Raw genomic sequence first — 13977 nt, forward strand, 5'->3', positions numbered from 1 at the left:
TCCCCACAACTTTTCAACATGCCAAATTTTCATGAACAAGCCAATTGTTAAATGTTATTTAAAGGTATGGAAGTAACTAACTGAACAAAAAGCAAAGCATAAAAACTGGCTGCTTCTGAATAGTGCAAGGAAAGGTAAGAAAAGATGAATCAGCGATTTGTCCTTTTTCTGTAAAAGCCCTCTGAATGGTTTTATTTTTAACTACAAACTATTTAATTATTAACTATGTATAGCTTTACAAAACTTAAAATATTTAAAATGAAAAATTAGTCCACTTTTGGCCTGCTGTAAGTCTAAACATCCTACTGTGCTTTTGACCTCATACAGTGGAGGACAGCTCTTTCTCGTTTTGTTTGTTTGTTTTTTAAGTTTTGTGCCAAGAGTCCTGGCTACCAAAGAGTGTTGAACCCAAAGCTTGGTTAACAAATAAACAGAATGTTGAACCTTAATAAGGCAGTTCTAACGGAGCTAGCCTGGGCTGGACAGGCCTACTGACTGGTGCCTAAAGGTGGCTATAAAAGGACTAAGGAAATCAGTTAACTCCACAGTTTTCACAAAGTTGCTTGACATCAAAACTTTTATCCTTACATGCTTCACTGATCCTGTGGCAATGAAAATTGACATCCATAGTCATATTCTACCAAAAGAATGGCCAGATCTAGAAAAGGTAATGGTAACTAATTTGCTGAATTATTTCTGAAGCTTCTCCAGGGTTTCCCAATGCCTTTCTCTTCTTTGTGGAATTAGATGTCAAGTTTATCTGCCTTGGTCTGTGTCGGGGAGGTTAAATTATTTGGTAGTTCTGATTTCCTAGTTATTAAAAATGACTTTTATATTTATTTTGGAAGAACATTGGATTAAAGAAATAAGCACTTTCTCAGAGTCCCTTTTTTCCCTCAAATGAAGCATTCTTTAAAATTTCTGGTCAATTTAAGTTAGGCAGATTTACCTTTTTAAAAATCACATATTCAGCTGCTGGGAAGATACATGCCAACTACAGAATTTAAAGTTACAGTTTTAAGTAAAAGACTATTAAAAATGAAATGTGATCGGTTTTGGGGACTTCTAAAATGTATCTCCTTTCCAAAATGTTTAAAATAAGTTTTAGAAGCACCAAGAGATAGCTTTGTGAATTTTTTTTTTAGTCTATTTTAGGATACTGCCTGAAACCTTCACTGTTTGATGTTCTCTATTCTATAAATCTTTGTCATGAAGAACTAGGAAGTATGTACATCAAAAAACCCTAGAATACATGGCATGAAGCTTTTGCACAGTGACATCTCCTAAAGAATATTCTTTGTGTTTCTCTAAAGATGAAAATTTCCTTTTGTCATTAAGAACTTTTGAATGAATACAAAAAGAGGAAGGTAAGGAACATAAAGAAAATGTAAAATTGGCTAGAGATTTGTTCAGGCTTATTATCAGGTTTTATCCAATCTTCAGCATTCGGCCAGTACTTTCACACCACCAATAACGTTTCATCTTTTTTATCCCAAGTGAGGGAAAATGAATTAACCCGAACTTGAATTAAATGTGGTTCATTGTGCAAGTAGAGGAAACTATTTTCTTTTCATAGTTGTCTCATAGAAGGATGTTAATCTTAAGTACTGCTTTGTCAATTGGTATCTTAGGTAAGATGGGTGGCAGAAACTATGGATTGAAAAATACAAATGATACTGAGCCATCTTTGAAACATTTTAAAACAGGAAATAGTGTAGGTAACAGATGCTGTTGGTGTCCCACTCATACCCCTTGGCTTTGACACTTCTGTGCATGCTAGCCCACCTCCATCAGCCAGCGTCTGCATTTCATTGGTTGAGGCTTTCCCCTGAAATCTGCTTTGATCAAGCTATCCTAGCATGTCAGAAGTACTAGAAAATTAGCCCCCTGCATTCCCTCGGCCCAACAGCCCTTAACAGATAATTGACGGAGTTGTATATAAATACACCGAACACACCATACCCCACCCCTCGGTCACTAATAGCACTAATTCCTATGTTACAGCTTTTTTCTCTATTTGAGTATCAAAGAACATCCACATGAAATGCTTTGGAAACCACTATGGTGGTCTCTAGAGGACACTGCCCACCTGTACTCTCCCACTGAGAGAGCCAGCTAGCATGGTGAGCCCTCCAAGCAGGGCTCCAAGCTCCAGGGCATCCACCTCTTTGTCCAGACAAGGATTTTGAGGCTTAGAAAGAGCTACAGTCTGAATGTGTATGTCTCCCCCAAAATTCAGTCAAGACCCCCACCCACAAGGCAATGGTATTAGGAGAGACAGCCTTCCGGAGGTGATGTCATGAGAGCAGAGCCCTTATAAAGTAAGTCCAAGATATAAAACTGAATTCCCTGGAATGTTTTCAATTTGCTTTTTATTTGGCATGCTCATACATGCCTATGAGACACTGGTTATTGTCAAACACTTTCAGACTGTAAATACTTCCTGGCATATGCTTGGACCAAAACCACTCCCAGGGTCATAAATTTGAGACCCCAAGCTCAGCTCAACCTAGGATGAGAATGACAGGCTATGTCAAGCACAGACCTGGAGAAGAATAAAGTTGCCCTAAATAAGTTAGGTCTTTGCAAGGGGCCTGTGATATAAATTGGCACTTTATGCTTTCCAGGAAAAGGAGGGAGGGACAGACACAGAGTGACAAAAGGCTCTTTTCTTCACAGCTCTCCTTAGTTCTGACCCCAGGGTATTCCATTTGGGGTTGGAATAAGGCTGTCATCACTACTGCCACCCCCATCACAATCCCCACTGCTACTATCACCACGGCTACTGCTGCCACCACCATCGCCATCACCCACCACAGGTACCACCACTGCCACCATACTCACCACTACAGCCACACCACTACCCCCACCTCACTCCCTCCACCGTGGCCATTCGTGCCCCTACCATCGCCACTATCACCATCAGCATCATTGTTAGCATGAATGAAGCCCTGTCCACTGGCAGGTCTGGTGTCAGCAACATTACATGTACTGTCTCAGCTAATTCCCAAAAAACCTATGTCCCAGCCACTCCTGTTAGCATCATTTTATTAACACGCATTAGGAAACAGTGACTTGGAGACATTTCACACCAACAAAGCCAAGACCCTTGTAAGTGACTTGTTGCACGTGGGAGGATCCCTCTGCTCAGCCTTTCCTGCCTCCCTGCCCTTCCCCAAATGGAATACTTCTCTCACCTGCTAATATACAGAGTAGAGTTCCTTATACAATTACAAAAAAGTAAGAAAGAAAAAGAGTGAGGAACAAGAGGGAGAAAGCAGGCAGTAAAGAAAGAAGGAAATAAAACCTTTTCTTCTACATTAAGGATAAAAATTCAACAGCAAATTTCTAGTTGAGAGCGCATAGTTTTAAGTTTACTCTCAAGTATAACTGATTAAAGTCATATTCCACCCTTCCCGCAACACACCTGACTTGGCACTATTTTCCAGGGGGGAAGAAGGAAAGAATACAAGTGTATTGAATGCATGAAGGGTGGGAGCAGGGGTTGTGGGCACAGCAAAGGGGAGCCTGGTGCAGGGAGGAGAAGCTGAGCTCTATCCAATAGTTTCCCTTGCCTGCCCAGCCTGCAAAACTGGGTCTCCTGATGTTGCTGGGGAGGAAACAGAAGACAGATTTCTAAAGGTAGTATGATTATTTGGGGCTAGGACTCAGGAACAGACCTTGTACCTAGGTAGAATAAGACGGGTATAGAATTAATTCAAACCTTACGAAGCTGTTGAGACTCCAGGCACAGACACAGAGACACAAACACCTCTATACTGCACCGTGGCCCAGGCCCAGACCTTCCCCTCAGTGTAGAGGTGACAGGAGCTAGGGAAAGGGGTCCACCAAGACCTGACTCCCTACAGACAACTTCCCTACACCATGGCATGAAAACCAACTGCTGCACCCTGGCCTCATCCAGCCACAACAAGCAAGAGGTTGAGCTGATGTTCAGCTTGCTTTACTCATTGACCCATCACCGCTGACCAAATCAGAGCCATTAAGGATCTCTCTCATGTAGCTATCTCCTGCCTCCATTCCTTCCCTCTGACATCAAACTGTGAGAGCCATGCAGGGAGCGTGGAAATCCTGAACACTAGACGATCCTCTCCAATCTCACCCCAGGATAAGCTTTGCAACCTCCCTCCCAATACCGCAGCCCAAGGTGTAGATCAGCTCCCTCCCTGAGGCCCCCAGAGCAGCTGTGCATCATGGTCACAGTGCCACTCACACGCGATGATGTAGCCCTTGGACTCCTTGCCTACCCCAGCCTTAACTCCCAAGATTCTGTTTCACACGGATTGGAACTGCCCTTCACTTTTGTTTTCTCTGCCCTAGTAAGGCTGGTTGTAGATGAGACTGCATGAAAGCGTGAAGAATGAATAACGATATGATGGTATGATATGACAAAGCCAATAGTTACTTGAGTCATATTTACCTATGTTTTTAAGTCAGTGGCTTTCAACAGTTTTTATGCAGGATCCCCAGGAAGAAATCTATTTTACATTGTGACTCAGTACAAACACTTATATACATTAAACGGGAAGAAAAAGTGTTATGAAACCATTACCACATGGGAGACATCCTAATTTGTTCTATTCCTTTCCATTCTTTACTCTCTTATGTTTTCCAAAAAGCAGACCCTGAGACAAGAATTCAGACGCAAGTAGTTTGCTTTGGAGGTGATCCCAGGAAACACCAGTAGAGTAGGGAAGTGAGACAGGGAAAATAGGGCAGCCAGTGAAAGGTTTATATTCCAGAGCAGAATGTGTGCCTCATCTCCGCATTATCCTGACCGAGGTGGGGTGGTATGGTGTGTTCGGTGTATTTATATACAACTCCGTCAATTATCTGTTAAGGGCTGTTGGGCCGAGGGAATGCAGGGGGCTAATTTTCTAGTACTTCTGACATGTTAGGATGGCTTGATCAAAGCAGGTTTCAGGGGAAAGCCTCAACCAATGAAATGCAGACGCTGGCTGATGGAGGTGGGCTAGCATGCACAGAAGTGTCAAAGCCAAGGGGTATGAGTGGGACACCAACAGCATCTGCTACCTACACTATTTCCTGTTTTAAAATGTTTGAGTCTCTATCCACTAAACTGATATCACAATCTACTCAGGGATTGCAACCCACAGCTTGAAGAGCAGTATATTTCCCAAAAAGTGGTCCTTGGGGGCGATGTACTCCTGGTGGCCTGTGAAATGATTTTAGATGGTACATGAACAAATATTTTTTCATGTTAATCTTCATTTTAAAAATTCAAGCTGCATTAAGGGAAAAGATAAAACCAGCACTGCTGAGATACAGAATTTTTCTTCCTATATAAATATATTGGAGGAAAAATGTAAGTGAATTTAATTGTAAATGTTGAATAAGCGCTACATGGGTATGGGGAAAATGCAAAGGCAGTGCTTGAAAGATGGAGCTCAGGATCCTCTGCGCTAAGGATGCCCCTTGATTGCAGCCCAGTCTTTGCTCCGTGACTCTAACTGTGCTTCTCCCCACTGCAGAGGTTTGGCTATGGAGGCTGGGTGCAGCTCCAACACCACAGCAAGGTGAGTTTCTTCCAAAGCATGAGCATCAGTAGGACTCAGGGACAGCTGGGCCATGGGATACCTCACTGCAGGCTGGGCCTCCAGGGAACCCCACTCTTCTGCCCATGTATTAGCTTTGTTGTAGGCAAGGGAACAGCACTGAGATTTCTCAGAATAATTGGGAAAAATGGAGAAGGCTTCAAAGAGCAGTATTTAGGAAGTAAAATTAGAATTTGAGAGCCCATTAGAAAGTCTCTCGTTCTCTCTCTCTCTCTCTCCCCCCCTCCCCCGCCACCAGTCAATTTTAGCATTTACTGACCTAGTTCAAGGAAGTGACCTAGTGCTCTCTACAGGTTATTATAGTACATTAAGGCTGACCAAAATAAATGGAACAGTTAGGTTTGAGCACAAGCTGGAGAAATTAAACATTGGAGACAAAGGGGAGGAGACAACGTAACTAAGGGTTGAGTTGGTAAAAGGAAAAAGCAAAAAGAAGGCTTGTGGGCAAAGCCTTCTGGAAATGAGGCCTGAAAGTGAGCTGGAAGTCTAGCTCTGCCCAGGGTGTGGTTCTGACTTCATTTTCAGAGGCATCATATACCATCATATACCCTTTCAGGGTTCAGAAGGAATATCCCTGAGCTTCCAGTGGGCACACAGACATGACTAATGCGGGCTCTGGAGGACTCATGGTCTGAAAATCCAGTTAACGTGCAGGGTTAACCCAATGCAGCCTGGAAAGGTTAGGACTCCCTTTGCACCGGGTGCTAAGGGGCAGAGATTTGGGCACCATGGATCAGACATGGCCTTCTGGAGGAAGTGATGCCCATCCCACATCTTGAAGCAGGTGGGAAGGTTTGCCCAAGGAATAAGGAAACCATGTTCTAGGAAAAGAAGACAGGGAACAAAGTCATGAAATATTAAATATATGTGAGCCCAGAATTCAAGCACTTAGCTATGGATGGTACCAGCATTTCTCAAACTGTGGTCCCACAATTAGCAGGTTCAGCGTCATCGGGGAACTTGGGAGAAATGCAAATTCTCGGGCCCTACCCCAGTCCTACCAAATCCAAACTCTAGAGGTAGGGGAAGCAACGTGTTTTAACAAGCCTCTTGGTGATTCTGATGAACATTCAAGATTTTTTTTAATTATTAATTTTTTTTAAGGTCACGGTCTCGCTTTATTGCTCAGCTGGACTGCAGTGATACAATCACAGTTCACTGCAGCCTCCAATTCCCGGGCTTAAGCAATCTTCCTGTCTCAGCTTCCCAAGTAGCTGAGACTATAGGTGCACACCACCATGCTCAGCTAATTTTTTTATTTTATTTTTTAGACAGGGGTTCTCACTATGTGGCCCAGGGTCCTCCCACTTCAGCCTCCCAAAGTAGCACATTCAAGTTTGAGAACCACTGGTTCTCATACATTCATTCATTCACTGAGTCACTAATTTTTATTGAAACTTGTTTTATGTTAGGCCCACCAATCTAGACACTGGGAATATACTGGTGAACGAGATAGACATAGTCTCTGCTCTGAGGGTGCTCAGATTCCAGGGTTCAAAAGTCAACATGATCAATTCAGAGAATGGAATATAAAGCAGTAATGTGATAGAAAGCAAGAGACTGGCTGGCTGGACAGTGACCTGGCAAAGGCTTTGAGGGTGAGAAGGGAACACCTGGAAAAGTGTTCCTGGCTGGGGGAACAGAAGTTACAAAGGCCAAGGGGTAAAGAGTTGAAGTGTTCAAGGAACAGAAAGGAGGGCAATGTGGCTGAAATGGAGTGAAAGGGAGACAGTAAGAAACGGGGCTGGCAAGGTAGACAGAGGCCCAGCCACATGGGGACTTGCAGGGCATGCGAAAGAGTCTGGATTGTATTCTCAAAACAATGCAAATTCTTCGGAGGGTCTTAGTGGCTTTAAAAGACCACGTTGGTTGCTCTGTGGAGAACAGAGAGAGGCAGGCAAGAGAAGGGAGAGCAAAGCAGAGGCAAGAAGCTGGAGAGGAGGCCAGAAACCTCATCAGACAGGGCCATGAGGGATTTAGGGGTTTAGGCACCAAAACGGACTTAGGGCTTTGAACTTGATCTTGAAGACAGTGGGGAACCACTAAAGAGTTTTAAACATCACTGTCTCTGGGACAGCTCATCCTCACCTTCTTCAATGGGTCCACTAAGTGCCAATTCAAACACTGTGCTTCACTTCTCCCATTCAAAGTGCTTGCTCCTAGCCTGGAAGCTGATGCTCTATGCTGGCCTCAAGTCTCTCTGAGGGAAAGTATATGAATGCAGCCGACGGCAAAGCTGTTAGGAAGCCCCAGCTGCAAGGACAGGCAGCTGTGATTTTCTTTTCTTACTCCATGTCCCTCAATATAGGATTTGAATGGCCTTCATTTCATTTTGTTTTAATATCCAGAAATTTCATAAACTTAGTAGCCAAATCTCCAAAAGAAAACAAGAAGGAATTTTTTTCCAGTCACATCTACTGACTTACTTATTTCCAGCAAAATTTGATACAATGGTAATCAAATAGGACAAAAGACTGACACACTCCCTCTCTCTCAACAACAAAACAACGCAAACCAAAACAGACTCAGTCTGTATTTTTCATAATTACAGTGGTCAGGGATTCTCAAGTCCATAGAAAATAATATGCAAATGTAAATAACATGCAAATGTATATGATTATGCAAATTAGGCCAAGTGCAATGAGAAAATCCAGGATTCTTATCCACCTATGTTCCTTTAGTGAAGAAATATTTTCTACCCCCAGGATTGACTTATCCTGGAGATTCCTGTTCTCTGAAAGTTCTTTCAAAAACATTTCTCTGGTTTGCTGCATTTCTCTTCTTAACTCTTGGTTTTTCAGTGTTCCCCAAACAGAGAGGTAGTTGTTTGTCATGGTAAAGCCTTGCTCAGAATTGAAAAACATCATTTGTCTTTTGATTGAATATTTATAAAAGTATAAGTAGCAGGTCAGTCCTTGGTTTGTATGACAACCTGCCAGGAGCTGCATGGGCTGGTGACAGAATTGTACCATGATGGCAAGGACACCTGGGAGCATTTTAAAGCCTCCATCTCAGGAGGGCAGACATGGGCCCATTTCAAAGCTGTAGGTCAACAGTATCTAGAAACACATACTGAGTTCATCCCAGGGCCTTGGGAACACACACACCACACACACACACACACACACACACACACACACAGACACGCAAACATTTACATCACACTTAGCATTTTTACCCACATTATCCCGTCGAACTCCTCACCATTATCAACTATATTTGTGTCTCCCCCAAATTCATATGTCGAAGTACTAACCCCCTTAAAAAATGAAATAGATTGCAAAACAAAATAGCAGAATGCACTGCTTATGGTAAGGGTAAATATTGTTTCATGAAACTTCTGTCTCAGTTTGTATCTGTACAAATAGATATATATGGGTATTGTGAATGACAATGAAAAATAGGTTTCTTTTTTATTGTTGTTCTGAGATGGAGTTTCGCTCTTGTTGCCCAGGCTGGAGTGCAGTGGCATGATCGTGGCTCACTGCAACCTCCATCTTCTAGGTTCAAGCAATTCTCCTGTCTCAGCCTCCCAAGTAGCTGGGATTATAGGCATGTGCCATCATGCTCCGCTAATTTTGTATTTTTAGTAAAGACAGGGTTTCACTATGTTGGTCAAGCTGGTCTCTAACTCCTGACCTCAAGTTTTCCACCTGCCTTGGCCCCCCAAAGTGCTAGGATTACAGATGTGAGCCAATGCGCCAGGCCAAAAAACAGATTTCTTAATGTGGGGTCACAGCCAAAACTGGCTGAAAGTCACTGATCTAGTCCAATACCCTCAAATATTTTTATTTTTAAGAGTAATTTATTATTATTATATAAGTAATATTTGAATAAATGCTCCTTTTTAGATTCACGTCATTAGAGATAAAGCTACAATACTCTTGGACCAGCACTCCCTGTTCTCAAAAGTACTTCCTTTTTTAAAAATAATTTCAACTTTTATTTTAGGTTCAAAGGATACATGTGTAGGTTTGTTACCTGGGTATATCAAGTGACGCTGAGGTTTAGGAGTACAATGATCCCGTCACCCAGGTACTGAGCATAGTAACTACTGGAAATAGTCAGTTTCTAAGGCCTCGTCCTCACCCTCCTTGTCCCTTCTGGTAGTCCCCAGTGTCTCTTTTTGCCATCTTTATGTCCACGTAAACCCAATGTTTAGCTTCCATTTCTAAGTGAAAACATGCAGTATTTGGTTTTCTGTTCCTGTGTTAATTTGATTAGGATAATGGCCTCCAGGTGCATCTGTGTTGCCGCAAGGATATATGACTTCATCATTTTTTATGGCTGCATAGTATTCCATGATGTACATGGAATATACATGGAATACTACATTTCCTTATCCAGTTCATTGTTATGAGCACCCAGGTTGATTCCATGTCTTTGATATTGTGAATAGTGCTGTGATGAACATACAGGTGCATGTGTCTTTTTGGTAGAACGATTTATTTTCTTCTGGATATATATCCAGTAATTGGATTGCTAGGTGAATAGCAATTTTAAGTTCTTTGAGAAATCTCCAAATTGCTTTCCACAGTAGCTAAACTAATTTACATTCCGCCCAACAGTGTAGAAGCATTCTGTGTGTGTGTGTGTGTGTGTGTATGTGTGTGTGTGCATGTGTGTGTGTGTGTGTGTGTGTGTGTGTGTGTGAAGAAGTCTCACTCTGTCACCCAGGCTGGAGTGCAGTGGCATCATCTTGACTCACTGCAACCTCTTTCTCCTGGGTTCAAGTGATTCTCTTGCCTCAGGCTCCTGAGTAGCTAGGACTACAGGCATGCGCCACCATGCCCAGCTAATTTTTGTATTTTTAGTAGAGATGGGGTTTCTCCATGTTGGCCAGGCTGGTCTCAAACTCCTGACCTCAGGTGATCTGCCTGTCTTGGCCTCCCAAAGTGCTGGGATTACAGGTGTGAGCCACCGCACCTGGTCCACATTCCCTTTTCTCCACAGCCTCACAAGCATCTGCTATTTTCTGACTTTTTAATAATGGTCATTCTGACTGGTATGAGATGGTATCTCACTGAGGTTTTGATTTGCATTTTTCTGATGATCAATAATGTGGAGCATTTTTTCATGTTTGTTGGTTATGTGTATATCTTCTCAAAAGTAATTCCTATTAGCAGTTTGGTGGGTATCTTTCTAGACCTTTTCCTATGGTTTTACTTAAATAAGAATGCACCTTTAGAAATGACAGAGTAGAGCCCATCTCCGTGGCAGGGGATCGGGCTGCCTTGGCCCCTTATCCCTCCCGTCTTTTCCAGCAGTTGGAACGCTTCCTGTTGTCCTCATGCGCAACTGCCCATCGCCCCTGTCTCAGAGCCCCTCACGCGTCCCCTCCGGTCTTTGGCTCATTGGCTGCCGCCACCGGGACTTCGCCAGCCTTCACGTAGTGACTACTGGCCGAAGGGGTGTCTGTGGCTCTCCACCGCCCCCAGCCCTGCCTCTCCCAGGGCCCTGCCATGGCAATGACAGGCTCAACACCTTGCTCATCCGTGAGTAACCACACAAAAGAAAGGGTGACAATGACCAAAGTGACACTGGAGAATTTTTATAGCAACCTTATCGCTCAACATGAAGAATGAGAAATGAGACAAAAGAAGTTAGAAAAGGTGATGGAAGAAGAAGGCCTAAAAGATGAGGAGAAATGACTCAGAAGATCAGCACATGCTCGGAAGGAAACAGAGTTTCTTCATTTGAAGAGAACAAGACTTGGATTGGAAGATTTTGAGTCCTTAAAAGTAAAAGGCAGAGGAGCATTTGGTGAGGTACGGCTTGTTCAGAAGAAAGATACGGGGCATGTGTATGCAATGAAAATACTCCGTAAAGCAGATACGCTTGAAAAAGAGCAGGTTGGCCACATTTGTGCAGAGCGTGACATTCCAGTGGAGGCAGACAGTTTGTGTTGTGAAAATATTCTATAGTTTTCAGGATAAGCTAAACCTCTACCTAATCGTGGAGTTCCTGCCTAGAGGGGACATGATGACCTTGTTGATGAAAAAAGACACTCTGACAGAAGAAGAGACTCAGTTTTACATAGCAGAAACAGTATTAGCCATAGACTCTATTCACCAACTTGGATTCATCCACAGAGACATCAAACCAGACAACCTTCTCTTGGACAGCAAGGGCCATGTGAAACTTTCTGACTTTGGTCTTTGCACAGGACTGAAAAAAGCACACAGGACAGAATTTTATAGGAATCTGAACCACAGCCTCCCCAGTGATTTCACTTTCCAGAATATGAACTCCAAAAGGAAAGCAGAAACCTGGAAAAGAAATAGACGTCAGCTAGCCTTCTCCACAGTAGGCACTCCTGACTACACTGCTCCTGAAGTGTCCATGCAGACCGGGTACAACAAGCTCTGTGATTGGTGGTTGCTTGGGGTGATCATGTATGAGATGCTCATCGACTACCCACCTTTCTGTTCTGAGACTCCTCAAGAGACATATAAGAAAGTGATGAACTGGAAAGAAACTGTAACTTTTCCTCCAGAAGTTCCCATCTCTGAGAAAGCCAAGGATCTAATTTTCAGATTCTGCTGTGAATGGGATCGTAGAATTGGAGCTCCTGGAGTTGAGGAAATCAAAAGTAACTATTTTTTTGAGGGCGTTGACTGGGAACATATCAGAGAGAGACCTACTGCAACATCTATTGAAATCAAAAGCATTGATGATACCTCAAACTTCTGTGAGTTTCCAGAATCTTAAGCCAACAGTGGCCACAAGTAATCACCCCGAGACTGACTACAAGAACAAAGACTAGATCTTCATCAATTACACATACAAACACTTTGAGGGTCTGACTGCAAGGGGGGCAATACCTTCCTACATGAAAGCAGCAAAATAGTACTCTTGCCACAGAATCCTACGTGGAGCAGAGTTCTTTGTGCAACATCATGCTTTTCCTCTCACACTCTTGAAGAGCTTCTGAGAAGTTGATGTAACCCACGAATATGTCATAGTAAAGTCTCCTGAAATGTGATAATAAGAGGATTTTCTCCCATAATCCATCTGAAAACATAAACGAAGACAACCATTTCTACTGCATTGGTCATAAACAGCTTTCCTGCTTCTTCTGAAGCATCATGAGCCAATTCGATAGGTGTTTTCAAAACAACTTGAGCTTTCCTAAGTTCATCAGAAAGAAGGGGAAAAACAGCCACCATCCAACATTATTGAGATTGTCGTGTATGGTCATCGAATATCAGCCAGTTCCTGTGATTTTGTGACATGCTGTCTGCCAAGCCCACCAAGTATTTCTTTTTCCTTTATAGCTAAAAGTCCCATAGTACTAAGGAAATAAAGCAATAATGACAGTCTCAGCAGCCAGTATCCTGGCTGAAGGAAATGATCTGCCACCCTGAGGGGGGTGATGGAAGTTTCTGCCCATACCTCAGCCTCAGGAGAGTGGCTTATAGCCTCCATTCAGGGTGCACTTTATTTATGGTACTAAGATAAAGACTATCAGTCCATTGATTTATCTCCTCTCTGCCCCCAATATAAAATACCCATGCTGCTTTTCTGAGTGTTGATGGGCGTTACCAGCTTGATCCACTGCTGCTCTTAGAAGGCCCAGAAAGCCTTTGGGAATTGCCAAGGAATCCCGGATCATGTGGAAAATCCTCACTTTCTCTTCACGACTGTACCAGAAAACCCCTAAAACAGATGTTGCCGTGGACCAGCAATACCTGCAAGTACTGCCAATGGGAACTCAGTTTATTACTTGGGAACCTAACAAGGAGAACCCAGGCAGAGGCAGGAGGCTTGGAATCCTCTTGGCTAAGGTGCTGTTCCTGTCCCTGCAAGGTCTCCAGAACCTCTTTGGAGGTGGTGAGGGAACCAGCCCAATAGAAGTACAGAGCCAGCTGACAAGTCTTTGTAAAGTTCACTCCTCAGTCCTTGGTGCAACCATGTTTTGTCTCTTCTCTCGGTACTTCTTCTCGCCCAACTTTAGCCATTTTGCCTTGGAATTATGGTTACAGTTTTTTCCTTTGCAGATGCCTTCCTGGAGGATACTCCTCCCCACCCTAAAAGGTCGCCTGCAAGTTAGGCAGATTGGGTCTCTCTGCTGTGGCGTTCTCTCATGAGAGACTCTGAATTTTAGCACAAAGTGCCTTCTGTTTCACAGCTGCCACCCCCTTTAGAGAAAAATGTAGAGGCTCCATATTAATGCATTATTACTTTTTTAAAAAGTTTTGATAACTCTTAAAGCATCATTTGCACCTGTGTGGGAATTTTGCCTATTGCAGAGCATTGTGGCCGAGCTGCAGCTGGGAGCCTGCTTTCTGCCAGTCTTGAGGTTGTGAAGATCAGCTTTGAAAGGAAAGTATCTCCTAGCTTAGCCATTCAGAAAAGAAAAATGGAGTATCAGAGTTAC

General features: G+C 43.2%; 1 protein-coding gene and 1 pseudogene across 5 annotated transcripts in view; both read left to right on the forward strand.

The window, feature by feature from the left end:
• Positions 1-480: 480 nt before the first annotated feature.
• ACMSD (aminocarboxymuconate semialdehyde decarboxylase) overlaps positions 481-13977 on the forward strand; it is a 63426-nt gene continuing 49929 nt past the window's right edge. For 2 of the 5 annotated variants that reach the window (XM_032250671.1, XM_032250673.1), the window contains exons 1-2: positions 481-667; positions 5514-5558. In XM_032250671.1, the coding sequence (XP_032106562.1) occupies positions 611-667; positions 5514-5558 (102 nt within the window). In that variant the 5' untranslated portion in view covers positions 481-610. The remainder of the gene's footprint in view (positions 668-5513; positions 5559-13977) is intronic. The other 3 variants (XM_032250674.1, XM_032250672.1, XM_032250675.1) reach the window with 3 other exon arrangements.
• LOC116531768 lies at positions 10629-12605 on the forward strand (annotated as a pseudogene).

Source organism: Sapajus apella, unplaced genomic scaffold, assembly GCF_009761245.1.
Source record: "Sapajus apella isolate SASKATOON/1434 unplaced genomic scaffold, GSC_monkey_1.0 scaffold72, whole genome shotgun sequence".
Taxonomy (NCBI): Eukaryota; Metazoa; Chordata; class Mammalia; order Primates; family Cebidae; genus Sapajus; species Sapajus apella.